This window comes from Lagopus muta, chromosome 7 (genome assembly GCF_023343835.1).
Source record: "Lagopus muta isolate bLagMut1 chromosome 7, bLagMut1 primary, whole genome shotgun sequence".
NCBI classification, from domain to species: domain Eukaryota; kingdom Metazoa; phylum Chordata; class Aves; order Galliformes; family Phasianidae; genus Lagopus; species Lagopus muta.
In genome coordinates this window covers 24,292,739-24,316,525 of record NC_064439.1, presented here as the reverse complement: position 1 = coordinate 24,316,525, position 23,787 = coordinate 24,292,739, and the positions used below count along the sequence as shown (strand labels likewise).

General features: G+C 42.6%; 1 protein-coding gene across 3 annotated transcripts in view; it reads left to right on the top strand.

Moving 5' to 3' along the window:
* LOC125695907 (uncharacterized) overlaps positions 1-22,535 on the top strand; it is a 36,476-nt gene extending 13,941 nt beyond the window's left edge. For all 3 annotated transcript variants that reach the window (XR_007378092.1, XR_007378091.1, XM_048950957.1), the window contains exon 2: positions 21,901-22,535. Coding sequence is in view for 1 of the 3 variants with exons in the window: in XM_048950957.1 (XP_048806914.1) it covers positions 21,901-22,027 (127 nt within the window). In the remaining 2 variants the exon portion in view is untranslated. The remainder of the gene's footprint in view (positions 1-21,900) is intronic.
* The last annotated feature ends 1,252 nt before the right edge of the window (positions 22,536-23,787 follow it).

Sequence of the window (23,787 nt, the reverse complement as noted above, 5' to 3'; positions counted from 1 at the left end):
GCCCCCCGGAAGACAGAATTTCAAGTGACCGTAATGTATGTGATGACACGCTACGTTTGGTCAGCGTGGATCTTTTTTTTTTTCTCTGTGTCGTTCCGGCCGAGTTTTAGCTGCCATTAATCTATAATTAATTAGCACGTTGGCTTCTGGCACGGTGCGTTTCCACGCGGCGCCCGGTTAGATGTGGTTCCTTCCGCAAGGGAGAAAATTCTGGAGCGCTGAAACCAGTGGGACAGAGGCCGGAGGAGCAGGATTGATTTATCGGACCCGGCCAATCGCTTTTCCATAAACGCCCGAGCAGCCGAGCGTGCGACTTCATTACTGATCTTTAAACCTCCCTTCGGCAGCGAACACCGCGTAAATCACACCGAGCCCCGGTCACAGCCGCCATCGGATCGGGCTCGGCGCCGCGACCCGGGGCTCCGGCGTGCCCGGCGCTCCCGGCCACGGGGGGCTGCGCGCGGGGCCGGCTCGGACTCGGAGCCCTCCCGGCCCTCCCTTCCCGCCGCGCTGCGGAGGCGGTGCCGGGCGGCGCGGAGCCGGCCGGGCTGCCGGGGAGCGGCGGGGAGCGAGGCGCACCTGGGGGCGCTGCCCGGCCCCGCGGCCGTGGCGCCTGGCGGGCGGCGGCGGCGCGCCAAGCGGGAGCGAGCCGCCGCCCCGCCTCGGCCGCCTGCCCCGCCTCGCCGCGGCCGCCTGGCCCGGCCCGGCCCCGCCGCGGCCTGCCTGCCGCCGGGGCCGCCCGCAGCGGTCGGCCGCCGCTGGCGAGGGCCTCCTCGGCGCTCCGCTTTTGCCGAGCTCCGCGAAGAACGGCGCTCGCCTCGTCCCGATCCCTGAAGGGCGATCCCGGCAGACGCCGGTCCCCCCGGGCCGGCGGGGCTCCGGGCGCCCTCGCAGGGCGTCTCGCTGAAGACGCGGCGAGGAGAAAACGGCGCCTTGAGAGGCGACCTTAAAACCCCGGGGAGCCGGGCGCCCTCCGGCCGAGCTTCCCGCGGCGTCCCTCACCTGCTGAGCTGAGGCGGGCCGGGGAAGCACGAGCCGCTCCTTGAGGCGGTCGCGGCAGTCAGACCGCGTTTCGGTAACGCCGCGGCGGCTCGGGGTCGTGGAGATGATTGGGGGGCCTCGTGCTGGGGAGAACTTTAGGCCTTGATGAGTCCACGGTTGTTTTCGAGTTCGTGCCTACTTTGTTCTTAGGGCTGAAAATACAAAGATAGCTAGACCTGAGCGTAAAGTTTCAAAGGCACGAGGCTGAACAAAGAGATATTTAGAGAAGAGGTGAGAAAAGCCACGGAATTGCCAGCAAATGACACCGCCCTTCCCCCCTCCCCCCAAACAAACAAACAAACAAACAAACAAAACAACCAAAAAACCCACAACAACACCCCCCACCCCCCCAGTTTTGTCAGTGCTGCACTCCTAATGTGAACCAGATTGCTGCAGAAACAAAGCAGGTCATAGGCTAGAGAGCAACCTTGGCTGCAGCCTGCCCCTTTTTGTCGGCGATTCCCCTGATGTCGTGCTTTGTGCTGCAGCCTGCTGCCTTCCCTCTCTGCTCTTCTCCTTTCATGCCCTTACAGCAGGCAGTTTTTGGTGGGAAGGAGCCTGCTGACATGGCACGGGGAAGTTCCTCGGCCTCCTGTCTCCACTGTGCAGGACAGAGCTGTGCTGTGCTGTCCTTTTCTTACTGTGCAGACTGGTCAAAGTGTCCTTCATTAGGACTGTCCAGCACGTGGTGATACCCACTGTGTTCATTACTTCTGTGCTTCCCTAGTAAGTCAGGCCTTGGTTATCACTGTCCTTATGGAAAAAGTTGTGTGGCCATGTAATTAAAGCATGTCTAATCATGAACTCATACGAGGAACTAAATTTGGGTTGCATATGTAACCTCACGTCTGGCACTTTCTACCTTTAGAGTGACTAACTTCAAGACCTCATTGTTCTTTTAGCTTCGAGGTATGTGTGTGTGAGAAAGATCTTTATGTAAACTAAAGCAGAATGTGCAAGCCTGACATTCTGCAAAGCCTTCTGAAACAGATTGTCCACGGTTTGGGTTCATGCCATGAGAGCAGAAGCGCGTCTGCTGTTGAAGTTCTGGCAGACACTGTGCTTAAAACTCTCTTCTCTGTTTTGGGTTCACACATAGCCAAAAGTCTCCTGAGAATGGCTGGAGACACAGCGTGGTTATCACTTGATCTCTGGCGCCTTCTCTATCCCACAAGAGAATTAGAATGCCTCTTTTCTGATTGCTCTCATTCGAGAGATTAGGTGTTGGAAAAATTAAAGAGAAACATTCAAATATGCATCTGTCTCCTTATTACCACTTTAAAATGGGTAGGTTTTAATGGTACATTCCATCTCTAACCCATCAACTTCAGTTTAAAACCATAAGGTTTCTGCTGAGTAGCGTTTCTTTTTTAAAATGGATTTACATTGTTCACGCAAGGGACGAGAAATCCATTAAGTCTTTAGCTGATAGATCCCATGAACTGTGAGAGGTTTCTATCTCCGACTTTAAAATGTTTGTGGGTCATGAATTGCAGGACTACTGTGTGCCTACTGCAGTGCTTTCCTGGCCCCAGTTTGTAGGGACACAATCCAGGTTGGAAGTTCCTGAGCTCCCTTTGGGTCTGCTCTTCCCCAGCTGGCAGCAGCTCTTGGGAGAACAACTTGTACCCCAGCATGGCATCAGGATGAGGGCAGGGCACACGTTCAGCCTGGAGAGCCTGAAGGACATCCTTGATCCATCCACGTGCACTTGTGACTTCTCCCTGACCCACATTCACAAGGCCAACTTTGCCATAGGCCTGCATATGCTTTTGTCATTGTTACACAAGTGGAAAAGCTTCTGGTGTCTGTGAGAGTTTCTGTCTTATACTCAGTGATTTCCCCAGAAGTTTCTAAGCTAGTTTTGTAGCCACCTGTCACCAGATCACAACTCAGTTTTAATCAGCTGTATGGAAAGACTGATTTTTTTTAGTCAAGTCACGTATGGCTTAAATGGACTATAATCAAGGTTAGACTCCAAATAAAATTTTGTAACAGTTTTATCTGAAAGCATCTATGGCAAAATATAGTCAGATTGGCTGACTCTAGGCAGTACAAACTCCATTATTTTCTAAGTATTCAAACACTGTAGAGTTAAAGGAATTCATGATGTTTTTTTTTTTTTCCCTTGCGATTTACTAAGTAGCATAGTAAACGAAGTGATATTTCACAGTGTGTTAATGAAGAATCTTCCCCTCCCCAGTCATCACATGAAAATGATTTGATCGATTTTCTTAACCTTCTACTGCAAAATGCACGCGGAGGGCATTGTGCAAAAGCCCATTGCGACACAGGACGCAGTTACTGTGCCACCTACACAAAAGTGAGAGCTCATGCTTCAGGTTAAAACCTGAAGGATTTTATCAGTTGGCTCAAAGGAAAGACTCCTCTACTGGAGACAGTAGGAAAACCACACGGACTGTAGAGGTGTTTTCACCCGCTTCCAGATGACAGACTGAAAGCTTCATGGGCAGCTCCTATCTCTGAGCTGAATGTTCCCAGCCCTTGGCCGAGGCACACAAGCTCCCCATCTGCGGTCTCCTTTTCTGTTGTAAATGTGAGGGAAAGTGTAAGGTGGTTTTGCTTAAGCCAAATCTTTTTGGCTTTTGGAGGATAAATTACATGTGTTCTTTCTACAGATATTACACGTTAGATACAAATAGTAATAATTGCTATGTAATTACTGATTAAAAGAAGCCTTTTTATTTTTCTTTATTGCAGTCCCATACATGTTTTTTCAAGGATATTTAATCAGGCAGACATTCTGAAGAACAACCAAAAATCATATTTTAGTTGAAAGATTAGAAAAACAGTGTTCCATGCGTTCCATTTTGTGTAAGAACAATTTACGTATCACCTCCACTTCTATATCTAGTTGGATCATTTCTGTGCAAGTACTGTTAAAGAAGAGTAATCAGCCTTTTGGAGTGAAGATGTTTGGATATCCAGAGCATACTATCACACTAAATTAACAATTGATTTCTTTTCCATGTCTAAGCGATGGATTAGCCTTTTGTTAAGCAGGCAAAATGCGGAGGCAGACATGATGGAAAAGAAAATAACTTTTTAAATTCCCTTGGGATTTTTACACTTCAGTGCATCGAGAGGAAGGGGTGGAGGAATCCTTTCATGCCCTCTTGTAGGGTAGGGAAGATAGATGAAGGTGTTATAGTCAGCATAAGTTTGCAGGCAAGACTGATATTCGAACTCGGTGTCTTGTTGCACACAGATGTTCAATTTATATGATGCTGTGAAGTCACCTAGGCCTCACCGACTCAGGCTACTCCATTTGAGAGGGTGATAGCTCAGTACTTCTGAGAACACACAGCTCAGTTCCCCGGCTGCAGAGTGGGGAGCTGGCACACTCATCTGAGGGACATGGTACTGAAATGCCAGGCGAGTCATTAACTGAGAGCACGCCTAGATAGCTGGCTGAACATCAACAGCAGCGTGACCCTACATTTATGGCTTTGAGGGGACTACTCATGGATATCAAAATGATTTTGACCATGCAGCAAGTGCTGCTCTGGGCAGTCCTTCTGTATGTGCAAATTGAGGTCTGTGCAGATATGCTGGTAACAACTGCTGGGATCAAACCCTAGGTACTTAGACGTAAAAAAAGATCCTTTTTTTGTAGATGTGAAGTCTATTTAAAATAATTTTCTAAGCATTATAGAGACCAACTGCTTAGAGGATTGGAGTAGTTATGCCCATGCACTGAAAAAAGCAGTTATGACTACTGTATGGATTGTTTAATTTAAGGAGGGACTTGCCATTTGGAAGGGAGAAATAATCACCTATTCTCTTCTCTCTCTTTTACAAAGCCCATTGAAGTCAATGGGAGTGTTGGCATTGATTTGTGTAGGCTTTCATCAGGCCATGTGTACACACGACTTTAAACTGGCGGGTGAGAAGGCATATGGTTAAAGAGAAAGGAAGATGGGGGTGGAGTTAAACACAAGAAAATAATAGAACCCTTTATCTGTTAATTAGAGTTTACATGGCTTGTGGAAAGCAGCATTCCTCCAGCACAGCATCCCTTTGCTCTGTTACTTCATTTTTACTTCTCCCAGGTCATTTATAGAATGCTAGTAAACCATGCCCTGCATAGCACTAACCGCTTAGCCACTCCGATGTGGACAGGAGGGAAGGAGTTGAACAAAGTAAAAAGCACTTCTAATTTCTGCAACTGATAACCACTCTCAATGAAATTTGTTATTTGGCAGCAACACCTATCCCTATCACAAGAACTTTTTGCTGAGTTAACCAACAATATCTAATTGCTCACTGCCTTTGGAGAAGGAGGACCTGGTAGAACCACACAGTTTTCCTGATGAAACCCTGCTACAATGCTTCAGCTGAAGCTGGAAGGGCTGACTGGACAGTCTTAGCTCATTCCCATATCCGTTTTCTCCTGGTTATACCCACCAGAAGACAGTGACAATTGGTTGCAATTAGAGAGGAAAAGTGCCATTGTATTTGACGCTAGGCTGGAGGACTCCGGAGATGTTGTTCAGTCGCTGGGTGTGTCTCAAACGGCTGGGTGACCTCGGGTAAGCCATTTGGGACTCAGACTTATGATCAGTTTATGACAATTTAACAAGCCATTGTGTCTCAGTTGAACGGCAGTGACTGTCCTTGTGTGCACTCTTACCCAGGGCACACACAGGCTGATGTGATCCAAATTGAAGATATACCAGCAAATTAAGCCAGTACCACCAGCTCTGCTGCTGTGAGATTGTATTCCTGATAGGAGAAATAATCTGGTTTAAAATGTGAAAGGTTTTTTTCATTTTGCTTTTTTTGCTGGATTGTATTTAACCTTAATCAGTTCCCCAGTGTAGGTCTCTCTGCGGGAACTGTTATTCTGGGAGCGAAAAAAATGTTGGGCATACAACAGCAATGCTAATTTAGCCTGTATTGAAAGTGGTCTGGTTGCCTTGTCTGTACCATGCAGTAAGAGGATGTGCAGGATGCAGCAGATCAGTTGTTGCTTGAAGATACTTTAAAATGGTTGTGAGTCTGACCTCACAGAGGTTAGATCCAAATCAGCAGAGCACCTACGTATCTCTGTGGATCAGAACATTTGTTTGCCATGTAAAAGAGGAGGAAGAAATATTTCCTTCATTCACACCCACCTCCATTTTCTGACCAGATCGTAAGCCGTATAGTGGAGGTGCTCTTGCTCCATGTTGGTACAGAGTCCAACATAACGATGCACTGATCTTATCTGCCTACAAGTAAAAATAAATCACAGGAGTAATTGAGGGAGCAGTGCGCTCATCTGTCAGCAGAGAAAAGCAGAAGGCAGCAATCAACTCTGAGTTCATAAGCTTTGTTGTATGCCAATTAGCTCTGACCTCAGAGTAGTGATAAAGGTATAATCCAGCCCCTCGTGAGTCCCCTTTCATAGGTTAATTTCCCTCAGTAGAACTTTTTATTACTGTCATAAGTGCTATTTTTATAAAGTAATGACTTTGCTACAGAAACATTATCTTAATAGTACAGTAATATCAAGTTATTATTGCGCACTATACACAATTCCTGATTTTTAGGGCAATGTTTTAGCCCAATTTTTTATTTTGGTGGGCAGACAAAATAACACATGTATTGTTTCTGTGAGTTAAAGAGGATGCTGAAATTGTGAGCACAGAAGGATGAAGTGAAAAGAGCTGGTGGAGAAGACAGGTATCTGTTACCACAAAGAGGAGACGGTCAGTCTCTCAGGGGCTGCAGGGCCCCAGAGAATGAGGAAGACAGAGCCCAGCCACTGCTGGGCAGGGAAGAGCAGCCACTTATTGCACAAGAAGCTGTGCATCAATTTTACTACAAAGATTTAATTTCTTGTCTGTATGTAAGCTGAACTGATAGACATTAGCTCTAGACAAATTGTTCTTTGCTCAGCTGGCTTGCACTCGAAAGCAGAGTATTTGCAGTTTGTTCTTAGGTGCTGGTTAATAACAGCTATGTGTTGGTTCTTATAATTATGATCATACTTTACCGTGACAGTAAATATTGGAGATAAAAACAATGTGCAGAAAGTGGGATCTAGCTGGGTCACAGTCAGGCTGCCACCTGACTTCTCCTACAAGAGCTCCACACCAGCATGTTCCAGGCCCCTGAAATGATTGCTTTTCTTATATAGTAGCTACTAGCTAGCAATTAAATTTCTGTCTATAGAAAATGAGTCCAGCTGGCTCTGTTTCCTCTCTCTTGAGGGACTCTTCAAGGTTCTAGGTTCCCACAGCCAAGCTTCCATGGCTTCAAAGGCATAATTTGGCACATGCCCACTGGCATGCTTATGTCAAAGTACACGTACAGAATTTCACTGTTGAGGATTTGTGCCTCAGGGAAACTTCCACTCTGAGGTGAAATTACTTCTTTCCAAATGCCATACTCGAACTATGTAAGCACACACCCTTCAACATAATAATAGTGACTTCCAAATGCAAAGACATAGCCTCTGATTTACAGCAAGCATACCCGCCACAGATTACCTCTAAGATATCTGAAAGCAAAGTGTTCTAGCAAGAACTATTTACCCTAGATTCTCCCTGGTTACAAATCATCCTTATACATTATGCTGGAGGAACAATAAAACAACCTTGCATTACCCCTTACAGACTGGCAGGCAGATCAAAATGCTCTGGTTTCCTACTTCTCCTCCTCCAGACCACGTTGCTCACCTCTAACTTCCCGATTAAGCCACGCCTTTTTGACATGAATTCTCATTTTTTTTCCACCAGACAGAATTTTTTGTGATGAAGGATTACTGAATGGCAAGTAGTGTTCCTTCATGGAAAGAAGCCACAGAAGGTTTGGTTGCCAGATGAGACACCACAGCGGCTTGTCCAGTGGGTGTCTTTCCTCAGACAGTTCTTAGTAAGATGTTTTGGTGCCATAATCTTGCTCCCTTTGCCAACATCTTTTCTGACACACCCAAGGAAGGTTACACAAACAGCATCCAAACCAATGACACTCCACACTGACAGTGATAACACAGATGCAAATGCAAAAGCAAAAGGTGGCAGAAGGGCAAAGAAATGTTATGTCTATGATACCACAAGTGCTTTTCAGGATTGACAATACATCAAGTCTCAATATACAAGAAATAGAATTTTTGTCATTTCATTTCTACTGTCCCAAAGGAGTGTGTTCAGACAGACTGGTTGTCCAAGCTCCCATTGCAGTCAATGGAAGAAGAAATATGGACTGTACTATTTTTCAGAAATACCAAACTTGGATTTATTTATGAGAATGTAGTGGCCTTTTTTTTTTTCTCTGGAAGTGAACACAGAATCATAGAATCATAGACTCATAGAACCACAGAATGGCTTGAGTTGGAAGGGACCTTAAAGAGCATATACCTCCAACCCCCTTGCCATGGGCAGGGCTGCCCCCAACAAGATCAGGCTGCCCAGAGCCCCATCCAATTTGGCTTTGAATGCCTCCAGAGATGGAACATCTACAGCTTCTCTGGGCAGCCCGTGCCAGTGCCTCAACACCCTCTGAGTAAAAAATTTCCTCCTAATATTAAATGAAATCTCCTGTTCTAGTTGAAAGTCATTCACCTTTGTTCTATCGCTATCTGCCCATGTAAAAGCTGGGTCTCCCTCATGTTTATAAGTTCCCCTCACATAATGGAACTCTGCAATGAGATCTCCCCAAAGGGGGCTGTGCAAGCCCAGCCCTCTCAGCCTTTCTTCATAAAAGAGGCACTCCAGCCCTCTGATAATCTTCATGGCCTTCCCCTGGACCCACTCCAACAGCTCCACATCTTTCTTGTGCTGAAGGAGTTAGTCCACATGGGCCTTACAAGGGTAGAGTAGAGGGGGAAAATCACCTTCCTCACCCTGCTGACTCTTCTGATGTCACTCAGGATGCAGTTGGCCTTTCAGACTGCAAGAGCACACTGCTGGCTCATGTAATAAGCCAATGTCTACCTCCATAACTGTAAAGGAAGCTTGGGAAACTGAGTTATCCTAGATGCCTGACACTTCGACAGCTAGGTCTAAGCAGATGACTCTTATCCAAGTGAATGAAACCAAATATCTACAGAACAGCTATGAAGGTAAAGATATGAAAAAAATCCAATTGTGACTGTGTTTGGCATCCTACAGATTTTCTTCTGTGCCTAGGTTTTGAAGGATCAGGATATCTTCCAATCAGAACAGTCTTGGAGTTCAGTTTCAGCTATGGAAAGGCTCTTTGGTTTTATCACTACAGATCCAAATGAAGGCCTACCCAGGAAGGCAGTGTGTGCTGCATGGTGCTACAATGGCAGAATAATGTGTTCACCTCAAGTTACAGGCAGAGGTCATGCCAGCCATCATGTGTCCAGACAATTTTCACCTCATCCGAGGGCTTCAACATAGAGCTTGTCCAGGAAGAGTTGAAAGCAGCAAAATAGGCCCATCGCTATTTTGTGTACCACTAGGTATGTAAAATCCAGTTTAATCGATTGTTTCAGAGAGGGAGAGGATAGGACCTTTGGGACCTAATTAGAGCTCAGGTAAGGACAAGGCCTAGGTATCTACATTGTGAGTCCAGAGGCAGTATTCACAGGACACTGCTCTAGAGCTCACATCTCTGTTTGAGCTCACCAGACCTGAACCCCTCTTGTCCTACAAAGCGCTGGCATCTTCTCAGGCTCATTTTGGAGGGCTGGCTTAAGCTTCAGAAGAGTTTCCTCTAGTGTTGTGTTGCTATCTGAAAGCATTTTGCATCTGCAATAATTTCTGAACATGTCACTTTTGATTCATTACAACATAGTGAATTTAATTAATAACAGTGAATTTTAACTCACTGCAACATCCTTAGCTTTCTCTGGACAGCATAGGTTTGCCTGCAGTCGTCCTTTTAGCCTGTTTCACTACCTGTAATGCTCCTTCCTTTGACACAAATGACCACAGATCTTGTACTGGTTAGGAAGCTGAAGCCATCAATGGAATCAGGCCTTTCCTGCATGCAGCTCTACCTATCTACAAAGAACATGAGAAGTCCTGTTTTTCTGACTGCAGATGTAATCAAACCACCAAAGATGGTATCTTTGCTTATAGCACCACATCTTTTTCATCCAGTATCTCTAATAATCTCTGCCTTTAAGCGTTTATGTCTAGCTACCTTCCTTTTAGCTGCTGTGTTTAATGTTTCAGCTGGCTTGTTCTCTTGTACATGCATACACACAAATACTTCCTTACAGAACATGATAACCAGCAGTACCATCTCAACTCAATTATTCAAGATTTAGGGTGCATTTTTGTCTCATCTTGGAAACCCATAGTACCTCATCAAAGATCTCCCCTGACTGTTATCTCAAATGAAGTGTGGTTGTTACTTCCCTTAGCTTCAATGATTCTTCTCTAATCCCCAGCAATAATACAACACATTCACCCTGGTTTTATCCTTACAGGCTTTTCTACTTGTGTATCTTCCATTTATTTCTCTATTGCTTTACGCAGCACTAAAATACAGAATGGAGGTTCTAGAACTGGATTTCTCTCTCAAAGACAACAGTTCCACAATCATCTCTCTCCACTGTTGCTAGATAGTGAAGATGCACTCAGTGCATATCTTTTAATGAAAGAGGAGATGGAGCCTTCTATTTTCATCACTTTTGCCAGCTTCTGCTAGTTTGTTTGTTTTCTTATTTATTTACTATTTCTCTTATACCTCAGCTATCTTTAGTTGACTTGAAAGAGAGCAGGTAATTTGAAGGAGAGCTATGTGAGAAGACAGAACTGTCTGAGGGCTGCGAAGAAGTTACACTGAAGTTAAGAATATAGGAGTTAAAGCCAGGTTTCTGCCTATCAGTCATCTCTGGAATTAGGCAGATGATTCTCACACACTTAGGAAGATATTAAATGACAAATCTTTTAGCTGTTTCTCCTGTCAGACAACACCTTATGGCCAACAACGATGCTGACGGGGATTCACTTATGTCACAGGCTTTCTTCAGGGTGAACTACAAAGAAGCATATGGGTCAGCGTGACCCATCCCTTCTTTACAGCTGTGGAAATGCATTTTTTTTTTACAATAGAATAACAACTCTGTGATACCTTGATTGTCGAAAACTGCAATTATTGTCATTGTTTATGCATTAGGGAAACCTCATCCTAAGTCTGGCACCATATGGGGGTGAAAGGAGCAGCTGCTGACATTTCAGGATAATCATTATGATCTAGCTGCAGATATGACTCAGCATGATGAGTCTGACAACAAGAATGAGGAGAAAAAAAGCAAAACAGCGCAGGCAGGTTTCAAATGTCGCTTCAAGGCATCAACCCAAGTGTGTTTTCAAGGGGAGAGTTTTTCAACATGCGGAGTGGGACAGCTCCATCCCAGCTCCAAATGGGTAGACTAGGCGGTGGAACTGTTAGACCTGCAGAACCAAAAGTCTTGTTTGTGTGTGTTGTAATCCAAGTGAGAAAAAGAATAACTGCTTGGAAGAGTTTGGGGATATTGTTACTTCCCCACATTTTTGTGAAAAATAAAACTATACCAAGCAAGACTATGCAAGCAGCCCCACCTCCCTGCTTTCAACCTCTCTTGGAAGAACTGGCTCCTCACTTTCAGTGAGTTTGGCATTCAACTGATTCATTGTGATCAGAAAATAACAGAGACATTTGGCTTCTTCCGTGCAGCCCCAGTGGTACTTTTTGGCTTCCCCGAATTATTTCCCTGAACATGCTCTACTTTCCCTTAGAGTGTGTACAGAAAATTTCACTGCAGATGACCTTTTAATGTTTTAAATCCCCTGGACATGTTTTTGACTTTCCCAAGCGAGGCTGCCCCTTTCCTGCATACGTCTGAAACACAGATATGTTTTCACTATCATGAATGAATCATGAACGACACTCCTCATACTCGAGAAAATACCAGTCTCATTTCATATCTCTAAAGCCAAGTTCTGGTGCATTGGATTTGTCAACAAATAATAACTGTGTTTACTCCATAAATATCTACTCCAAATACCTTCTGTCGCTTGTTGACTTTTTGTTGGGATGATGTCTTCTTTTACGGAGGAATTCATATGCTATCACCTCTGACATGATCCATTAGAAATGCAAAATGCAAGTGCTTCCTTCTCAAAATGCTCATCTGGGGAATAGTTGAGAAGGTGAAGCAGTTCCTTGAGCAGTGCCTGTCTCAAGCCTGAGGTTCACTCATACTTTTATCACATGTGAAGAGGCAAGTCTGAATTAGCATGGATGCAATTCCTATCTAGCGATGGCATAGAGGCCATAGAACTCTGAGCAAAAACAATACTAAGACCAAGATTCTGCCCACCTTTCACCAGTTCAACAGTTTGAAATTCATCACCTTCCTGTGACTGAGGACATCAGTGAAGGACTTGGCAGCAAAGTGTGGCTATTGACTGGATTAGTTGATCTGGCTTTTGGGGGTTGGCCAAGAGGCCACTCATCCTTTAGTGGTTGGGTATTTCTCTTTTATTCTAAAAAAGTCATACATAGGATCAAATCAGCCATAAATTGTTTTGTAGGTACAAGCTACACTTTTTAAAGCATTGCAGGGTACTGAGATGTGTCACAATCTCTATTGTCCTGTTTTAAAATACAGTCTTTGCTGTTCTGGCTGGTTTTGTAGATTCTTTCATAGTTCAAATATTCTCTTTGTTTCTAATATTATATAAATTCTCAGATATAAATGAGCAGCCTGACACTCCAAATTCTTATGACGTCAATTTGAAAAGACAGTATTTATCAGTTAATAAATATATTTCTTGTGTGTTCTTTTGGCTGTGGAGGAGGAGGATGAAGCCAAAGGGTCCCGTGCTCTTCTTCTCTGATAGCCAACTGAATATTTATGTGTTATAATGGAGATGTTCGTGGAGATGTTCATGGTTCAGCATTGCTGTATGTACCCATTATTGCTGTTGTTATCATCTTCATTATTTCACCCCCTAAAGATTAAAATCCCTCTGTATTAGAATCTAAATAAGAAAGTGAGAAGCCCTGCTCCCACCCTAATCACCTCTGTTAATCTTCAACAGCACAAGGAAAGATAGGTCTCTGCTGTGCTATGTGGAACAGAAGTATTCCATTTGCATCCATCTGATTAGGACCAGTGTGTGAAACCTATACTATTCTCCTTCTTTCCCATGCTCTCTAAAAAAACCTTCACATAGCTGTGGAGAACTTGCACAGCAGCAAGCCAAGGGCCATGAACTGCTAGGCAGCAGGCAGCCTGCAGATCCAGGCTGTGCTGGCACAATGTTCTCCTTGAGGCCCACTCTTTTATGACTGGCGAAATTTCATTTCTTGTCTCAAAGAGGTCAGCAATACAAACAATTTCTATTGAAAAGGTGCATTTTACTTGTAAAGTAGCCTCTGAATTGACAGTGTTGGACTTCGGAGATGGAAGCTGTACATCAACTGAACTAGCTCTGTCATACTGTTTACTCAGTTATTTGGAGAGTATGGTGATGGTTACACCTCCGCAGATGTCTGGCTACATCTCTGTTTATATAGATTTGACTTGATTACATGCTGTATTGATCACTCTACTGATGACCCATGGATGACTTGAACACTGTCTAATGTATTGCACAAAGTTGAGATTTTATCTCTGTAAAGTCTCAGATGACTTGATCAAAATCATTGATTTTTGGACAGAATTATCCACGATTCAGGAGAAGGGATGTTGTTGTCTTACTGGTGCTGAAAGTTTAGATCTAAACTGATACTGAGTTTCTGTCCCATGTGGTATGTTGCAATGAGCTGATGCTTCACTGCTCTTCTGGAAAATCTGTTCTTCCGTGATGCTAGCCAGTTTTCATGCATAAATACAATGAACATAGTTTTTCTTGCAGAGGAGTAATATGTGATTTCAATTAAATATGGACACACTAGATATTTCCTCTCATTACTGTTACAAAACCAATACATTTTCTTCAGATGATCCATCATGCCATCAAATTGCTACTTTTTACTGGAAAGGCCATTCTGATATGACTGGGCCATGCACTGCAGAACTGTGAACTCAGAGCAGAAACATATGTATGACTGAGGTGCCGTGGGTATCTGCTGTGTCAGGCTCTGAGGATTATTGCTTCAGTTACCTCTTGAATTTTAGTGTGATCTGTTACAATTCTTCATCTTCAGTTGTTCTGCAATAAAGAATGGAAACAAATTACAATGCATTTGATATAAACTGCCATACATTTAAAACATAGTCAAGATCTTGCTTTGTGTCTGGAAAACAGATACAAAGAACAATAAAACTGCTGTGAACAACACAAGATTTTTGCTGTCCATCAACAGCACTGAAAAGCTATTGCAATATCTTAACTAAACCTTCATTCTCAACATGCTCTTATGCACTCTAGGTCTCTACAGGCTACAGTGGGACAACTGTGTGCATTGCAGCCATGATTAGAAGACAGCTGTTCTTCCAGCTAAGATGTTGCAATCGTAACTTAGTTGCCAAAACAGAAAAAGATGTTTTTTAAAACAACAATGGTAGCAAAACTACCCTTCTAACAAATGTATGGTATTATTCCTCAATTCGTTTTTAAGACATTATGTTTCTCTTCCTATTTAACAGTATACAGAAGGAAACAATAAAACTTGCATCACAGATCTGAAGAGTAGTTTTTGGGCTGTGCCCTCATGTTGGTCTAGAGGAAAATAAGGAGAAGGCTAAGCCAAGAACATGTGTGGGGACTGGCACCACGAAAATGCTCCAAATTCCTGGTCAGATCCCCTCTGCTTTTTGTATGCCCATTCTAAGCAATGTGACAATGTGTTTGCTTACTGGTTATATCACCACTGGAGACAGAATGTCCTCTGGGGCTCCTCCAATGGGAGGATGATTTGTTGGTTTAGCAATCATTAACTCATCCCTATTTTTTTAACACAAATTAAAGTTGGCAGTAGAGTAGGCTCATGCTGCTCAGTGGCAGCTCCTTGGCAGCTCCTCATACTCTGGTTAGGTTCTCTTTGCCAACCAATACATGGACTTCAGCAATTGTTTGGAGTGCTTCAGCTGGCTTGTAATCAGACTTATCTTCTCCGAGCTGTCCTGGCAGGTAACTGAAAGGCCTCTCAGAAAACATCCAGGGCTTTTGCTAAAACCACTAATGCATGCATTAGCTGAGCTATTTGTAACTGGAAGTAAGTAGCTGCGTGCCATGTATGCATGTATCGAATCATCTAGTAAACCAAGAACTTTAGGTTAGAGAACGTTTTAAACCAGGGAGGTACATGCAAATACTTCCAGTTTGGATGAGGTCAGTAGTCTCCACTAGTTTCTGGGACACTGAAGCTAAGGTATTTGTAATGTTCAAAAGGCTGCTGACGACATCAATCAAAACCTATTATGTGACACATTATTTGCTTGGAGATCTGCTGTATTAAGATGCCATGTGGCTGGAATCAGATAATTTTAATTGTTATCATATGTAATTGTCAGCCACATAATCGTGTCTGACCAAGCTTTAACAGTGTTTGTCTTCTAGACTTCTTTCCCGAGGTCCAAGCTTTTTATGGATTATTTCAGCAGTCTTTTGAATATCTAAAGAAAAACTACAGTTTTCACAGACTGGACATAGGCATGATCCTACATCCGAACAATAAAATGTCTGATGTCAAACCAATACTGCAATCTGACTTCCCCAAAATTTCAGAATTCATTATGAAATGCTATCAAGCTGTAATAGCAGCAATGAAACCTTTTGTTAAAATCACGCAAAAACACACAGACAGATTCTGCTCTTAGTCACGCTGTTTTGAATAGATTTACCCTCTGCTTCTGCTAATGTAACTGGCTCAGCAAGTTTCTAGGAGATAAAAATATACTACAAAATGGAAGAGGAGGGGGATCCTAGCAGTTATTAATTACTGTTATAGATAGAGTAGAAAATAGCCAGAGTTCTAGTGTGATTCTAATTATTCTAAAATCAGCATTGAGGCATGCTGTAATGCCATCATGCTCAAAGCATATGTGATGGTAGTATTTCAGTTCAGTCTGATAGTATTTCCGAAGCTAAAATTAGTTGCATGTCTTCCCTGTGTTTGACTGCAGGTTTGTAGCTAACAAATAAGGACTCTCTAACAGCTTGTAGTGCTGCAAGTCAGGCTCTATTGCAGACTTAGTTACACATCCTAAATATCTGATTAACTTTTTCTTTCATAACATCCCTTGAGGTAAGATTAAACAGTGATAATCCGTCTCCTTAGAAGACAATGGTTGATAAGCAATTGTCTTGATAAGAGACAGAGGATGTGTTAAGAAACAAATAAAGTCTGGGTTCCCAATGTAAAATAAGCTTGCAGGGTTTTGCTTGAACACTTATATAGACAGATGCAAGAGTCAGTGATTATTTTTCATTCCTCATACCAGAGGCAGAGGAGAAAATGCTGGCTCTGGTAAATTTGTGTAGATCTGTACTCATGTGTGTAGACCATAGAATATGATTTGCCTGCTTACATGTCTGCTTACATGCCTTCACAGTTATACTAAACAGAAAAGACCCTCTGCTATTTTGGCTCAAGTATCTCTTCCTCTTGGTTTTTAAGAGATCATAAAATGTAGTCAGTATATCTCTGGTTTTAACTTTTATAGTTAAAAAGGCACCTTAAGTTCAGTTCTAGCTTATCTGTCTTAAGTTTCCAGACTGTGATTCTCCTGCTAGATGGAAGAGTTCTTCCTTACTTGCAATTTTCCGCTGTCAGTCTCTTGTGAATGAAACTCGCCTCTTCCCATCTTCTCCCTGATAAAATCAACATATGGAACTTTTTACTTTTTCTCATAGTTACTGCAGGGAACTATCCTTTGATTAATTCTCAATTTCTGTTCGACTGCCCAGTCTTCATCACTGTATACCATCCTGCCAAACTCATGTCATTCACAAACTGTATTTAAGGATATGTTTATACGATTATTGGTGAAATTGCTAAAGAATATTAGGCCTTGTACAGACCCCGAAGGAACATTGGGAACATTCATTCAATCTCAATTCCCTGCTGATGCTTGTTTTTTTAGATCTGTCAGCCCATTTTTAATCCATTTGATATGTGCTTTATTGGTATTGCACAATGCTAATATCATAATACTATGTCAGTTTCTGTGGATATTAATTTAACCCTTCCTTTCTCCTTGTTCCTTCTGCACTACTGCAGTATCAGTTCTTTTCATGTAGAATTGTGGTGGTTCTGCTGTGACAGGCAGCTCAGCTCCACCATGTCGCTTTCTCTTTCTCCTCAACAGAGCAGGGCAAAAAATAAGATGAAAAAAGCCTCATAGGTTGAGATAAGAACAGGCAGATCACTCACCATTTACCATCACTCAGCTTAAGGGAGATCAAGGTGATTTATTGCCCACTAATAACAGACTAGAGCAGTGAGAACTAAATGCAAACTGCAAGCACCTTTTCCCCGTCCACCCCCTTCTAACTCCTCCCCCGAGCGGTGCAGGGATTCAGGCAATGGGGCTGTGGTCAGTCCGTAACTCTTCATCTCTGCCTATCCACTACTTGCTCCCTGTCCTTGCTGCAGGGTGGGCTCTCCCATGGGACACCAAACCGATCCTGCGTGTGCTTCCCACAGACTGCAGCGCTTCAAGCACTGTTCCAACATGGTTCTGTACCATGGGACCCATCCCTCAGGGGCAGCCTGCTAAATTACCTTCCAGTCTTCATCTTGATCTGAACAAAATCTTACACCGTACATTCAGAAAGTATAAAAAGAAAAGCCATTAACAGCAGGCACAAAAAGCATGTCTACATTTTAAATTGTGGCTCCAGATTTCGTAGTATGATGAGTACAGTGTCTCATGCAAAAAGCTGATCCACTCTAAGTGCTAAAGCCAGCATAACTACTATTGAAATCAGGAACCTATGTTGTTGGTATTCTTCAAGTTACATAATTGAATGAGACGTGCATAACCAATTTAACTATAATGCAATGACAGGGAAATTAGCTTCCACAAGCGCTGACTATTCAGTATGTTTAACGTACCTAGAGCCCCAAAATACATGTATTTATTACCAAAGGCTGTGAATAGACAGAAGTAAATAGGCCCAGAGAAAATGTGGTGGTAACAATATTCTGTAGCTGGCATCCAAATAAGTTGTTTTCAGAGTAATTACCGCATAGTATCGTACACAGAGTATGAAAGACATTAAATACAACACTAAGTTGGTAATGCTGGAAAACTCAATCTTGTATCTAGCATGTATTAATACTAACTGCATGTGTGACATATGCCTACATACAGTGCAGTTAATGTGTAATCTGTATAAAAGTATTCAGTGAGTGCAAAAGGAGCTGGGAAGAATTAGGTGCTCGCAGAGCAGAAGTCTGTACCTCCATGACCTTGCTAAAGTGATTATAGTTTTTCTTACCCTTGGATTCTGCTCAGAAAATGAGAAGTGCAAGACTTCTTTATTTGAATCTGATTTGGTTTGCTGGAGAAGAAGAGTGACAGTTTTTTTATTTTTATTTTTTACATACATATCTCTGGCAGCTCCTCTGTAGTTATTCAGCTGAGGTACACTTAGATACATCATTCCACAAAAGAAATAACAGGGTAAATTGAGACAAAGTCTGGGGGAAAATGTTGTTTTAGCCCAGACCGAAATCTTCACTTTGTTGAGTTACAGACGGCTTTTTGACTGCAGCAACCTAAAGTTGGGCATTAGGCAGATCAAACAATGCCTCAACTCCGGAGGGCAACATCAACTTTGAAAATACTTAGGGATAATGTTGGGATATTGACTACAGAGATCATTTTCTTCCAGATCACTAATATGAAAGGGAATTCTTAAAAAAAATGGAACTGGCTCCACCTTTAAATAGTAACAAAAAGAAATCCAGCAAAATAGGCAGCTGGTTAAATTCTGTGTTTGTAGACATGTGCCATTTCCCATTTGTAATCAATGAGAAGCTTCTGTATGCTCCTCAGGGTAGAATCTGGCTCATCATATGTAACACTTTAACATTGATTTAGGATGATTAATGGTCAAGTCAGTAGCTGTGTAATATTTGTGAATTCTACTCTATCACTGCTTAATTTTATATTATTTTTAAATTTATAGCTGCCATGGAAAATGACCAGAAATCTACAATCTGAGAAAACCCATCCATCATCTTCAGGCAGACTTCCAATCTGTTAACTTTAGCTGCTACTAAGAAGTGTCTGAGTCCAGGAAAAGCAATTATTACGATGTTTTACAGAATAGCTTCCAGATAGTGAATGATGTAAACTGCTCTTGGGCAACAATTCTTCTGAGGAAGCAGGCTGTTTTTTTTCTTCAGTGTCTTTACCTATGCAAGCATGATAAAAGCAGAGGTAGGGAGACATAGCCTTAGGTGTTGGAAATAAGGATTGACCGTAGCTACTGTGCCTGTTTATACTGTCTATACTTGGATTGCTGTGCTTTGTGAAGATCTTGCTACAGCTTGATCATCTCAGGAAGGAGGAGTTGTTATTACCTGGCATGGAGATGTAGTGGTTGTCATGCTGCATCGCACAGTGCCAGATCAGGCATCCTGGTTTGACTTCAAGTCCCCTTCCAAAGAGTTATATTTTAGCTACTGCTCCACATACAGAACCAGCAATGCAAACCAAAACCAAGCTAGTGTACCAGGATCTCTATTCTGTTCCTTGCCATTCTGAGGCCCTAAATAAAAGTATAAATCACTGCAGGTGGCTCCCAAGTAACACTTCCTCGGGTCATTACTTCTCCAAAGTAATTGCATTTTTAAGTGACAGAGGTGGATATCCTGCAGATGTAGAGAGAACAGAGGAGGAACTCCTTCACAGGGAAGGAGGTCAAGGGAAGAGTGGATGGTTTATCTGGGACTACTTTCACTGTAGCCTGATTGCTATAGTGAGCAACCTTTGGCAAGGGGTTGAGGAAAAAAACATGAAAAATCAATTACGACAGCAAACATCAACAAAATTTCTACTTTAGGACCTTGGAGCCAAAGCATTCAGGATAGTCAGAGAATCACACCGTGGCATCTCATCAAGCCTCTCAGATTTGTTTTGGGAGCTGGTTCCTGTCACACTTCTGCAGCAAGTTCCTCACTACTAGTTGCTGGCTGCTCACTCATCCTTGCCTGGCAGATGTTGGCTTATGAGTAACTCTGGAATCATTTCAGTCTGCCACAGCTAGACTCCTTGATCTTCATGGCTGTTTCTGGCAGATGACATTCAGAATGCTTCAGACACTCATCTAGCTCAGTGGACTGAATAACCCTGGTACCCTTACCATCTTTGACTGGCAATTTGTTATTTTTGTGAAGAGATACATGTACTGGAAGGTCAGAAATTGTAATTTGCCTTGTTTGAGAAAAACTGTTCAGTACATCAAAGCTTTTTTAGTCCAGCAGATGTACACTGACACATTGTATTATTAAAATACGTGTATGCATTCATCCTAACACTTGTTCCTTTCATATATTATGTGGCTATATTCTGTACTTTCATTCCTTCTTGTATGTATGCAAAATTCCTTCTGATATCCACATTCACATACATAGCTACAGTGTTTTTCTTCAGTATATTTTCATGCCTTTAATTGTTGAAGATTGATGAACACCAGCAAACAATCTGGTTTTGATCTCTAATAACAGGGTAGGGTACATTGCCGAAAGGTCAACAAGTGTTGTTTGGGAGTTCTTGGTCTCCTGGACGCTCTGAAGATAAGTGAGCTGAAAGTCTGATCTTGCCACATGGCTTCTGAGAAGATCAAATGTTGGCTCTAGGAAGGTCTATACCTGAAACATTCGCCAGGTTAGTTACATGTCCTCCTATCTCTTAGGCAGTGATCTACTGTTATGTTGGAAGGCTGTTAAAAGTAATTATTTTTCCTGGGGCAGGAGGAATGTTCTCATTCTCATGTCTTATCAGGTTGTTTTTGTTTTGTTTTGTTTTGTTTTTGCTTCATGTGAATGGTTTTGGTCACTAGTGATGTAAAATATTAAACTGTGATGGTGGAATTGTGAGCTGGAAACATACGATGGCAGCTGCTTGATTCTGGATAGCATTGCACTGTATGGAATGATGAAAAAGGTGAAAATAAAAACGTTTTCAATTTGTCAGATGATTTGTAGCATTGACAGAAAGTCCGACATTCTAGGTTAGGAATTATGAGCCTTCTGAACTGGAAAAAAGCTACATCTTAATATCTATTATGTTAGAAGATTATTATAATTAAATATGTAAATTAAAATGTGTCTAAGCAACAGCTATTACATTTCAGGTTATATTTTTCCATTAGTTTGAAATCATTTATTTCCTGGGGAATCCCGTTTGCAACAAGGATGCCTCTGATCTTTATGGTGTTACTCAGGTATTATGTAATTTCACAGCAATGTGTTCGGTCTGTAAAGCAAATACCATTAATAAGCATGCTTTTTTTCATCCAGATCCAGCTTTTTTTGTCTTGGTCCCTAAATCTTTTCAGACCCACCACTCAATTTATGCCACAGGTCTTTGACAGGTCTCTATCTCCTCCCGAATTGAAAAGTCAGAGGGGAAAAAAAACGGGAGTTCTTATGTATAAGAATTTGAAAATTACTCTGGTCTGGATGCTGCTAAAGCAGAATGTAACAGCACATATTAGGAAAAAACTACAACAACAGCCCAGCAGCCAACATGTTAGCTGTAGTACAACATTCCAAATGCACCAGAATGAATTCAAATTCATATGAGCCTGTTCACTGAGTAATTTGGCTGAGAGGTACTGGAAAATAAGTGGCATTTTTTCAGTTTTATACTTTGCAACTCATTAAGGTCCCCATAGTCATATTTCTGTATATTGTTCCTTTGTGTGCACCTTTGAGCTTGTCAGAAGATAAAAATAAACCTGAGTTTTGTGTTGCTTGTAGGGCTTGGTTCAAAGAGGATTGGCAGCCACAGAATGACCTCACCAAGGCTTCCAGGACTTCTAGTCACGTCATTAATGAAGACCTTTTGAACATTTTGGTCTTCTGCCTTCCCTGTGCAGAGGAATAATGATCCTGCCTTTGAAAAGTGTTTTGAAATTGTCAGGGATTTAGATATTAATCATTCTTGTTCCTCTTTAGAAGCAGTAAGAAATGAAACAGCGTTTACAGAAAGACTGTGTTTTATTATATTTACAACAATGGAACTGGAATATAACCTTTTTATTTAAAAATCAAGCTGCAGATTAAGTTTTGATTGCAGTATTTTGTACTGAAAATAAGAATAATGGAAGCAATTAAGTATTCATATTCCTGCTCTCACACAAACACCTTCCATGGTGAGCCTGTTTATGCAACTGTGTGTGCCATACAATTGTTTTTATTACCTTCTTATAAAACAGCCTGTATAAAACACTTTCTTTTTGATTGTTTCTGCGCGTATTGTTGAGCATGTTTGCATTCTAAAGGGCTTTGCCTCATTAAAGCAATTACTGTAAACTTGCTGTATTTGTTGCTTTTTTTTTCCCTTCTCCCTCTGAGCACTAGAAATATCCATAAAGAGCTCTTGCCCAGTCAGGATGTGCTGTATCTACCAAAGCTAGCAGTGGGAAGCTTCATTCTGAGCACAAAAAAAATCCGCAGAGATTTTCTTCAGCTGGAGCATCAAAACAGCAGTGAGCCTGAGGGGGGATGGAGCTGAGCAATGCCTGCTCTGGCAGCTCCCCCTCCCTCGTTCTGACACAAGCACAAGAAGGGCAGAGATTTCCAAATGCAAGCTTTCCCACATGAAGGGAGGAAATTAAAGTGGACGAGCTTGCAGTGGGGCAAGATTTCGGTTGATTCTCTTACAGATTTGTGGTTTTGAATGGGGTAGGACCATCCATCACCTCTTCCCATGATAGATCCTACCCTTGGCCTGCGTCTAGGACTCACTTGATCGGATGGAAGGGACCTCCAGTTTCTCCCTGTACTACATCAGATTCCCCTGCTCAGCTGGTGAGGAGCAACATATGTACAGCACCCATAAAGGGCTTCAGCAATTTGCTTCCTCCTGACGGCTGGGAGTGAAGAGGGATCTCCCTAGGGCTGCAAATAGGGTAGCACAGCTACAAGCTGACCCTTTGTCTGGTGAAAATAAAAGGACAGCTGATGCTGTAGCAAGGCTGAAGCTGTCTCCTATACTTTTCTTTGAGTATTCTTAGGAAAATGAAGGCTTGCAAGTGGAGGAACCTTCTGAAGATCTGCAGGTAATAGAGAGGGAACACAGGTGATTGAAAGCTTTTTGAGAAAATGTCCTCTAATCAGCAAATGCTTATTTGACAAAGCCAGAACTTTTAATGGGAAGATGTGCACTGGTTCAGTAAATCTCTGGTCTTAATAAGAGACCTCAGTTTGCAGCACTGGGGCAGTTGCTGTGTAAGATGTTCAGGTCCAAACCAGCGCACCACTTGTTGGCTTAGAGCCTCTTTCAGTTGACCCAGGGACATGAGAGCCAGCACCCCTCAGTCTTGGTAGGTTCTGGGCTGCTGACTGTTTCAAAATTAGAATTTCTCCTGCTGGAGATGCTCCAGTTGATATAAAGAATGACAAAAACATTGGCCGAGAGAGTGAAAGAGCCTGAGCTGGCAGTCCAGGAATTAGATTATTATTGTGCTGGGAGGAGCAGGAGGAAGTCTACATCTCTTCTCAGGTTGACACGCTATCGCTTCTGTCAGTGGAACAGCTTCAGCCAGGGAAGTGAACTCTGCCCTCTGCCAACACACAGAGATGATCCTGGGCTGCAGCAGGCTTTTATTCTTGTTTCTACAGAGAAATGGTTTTTTTTTACCC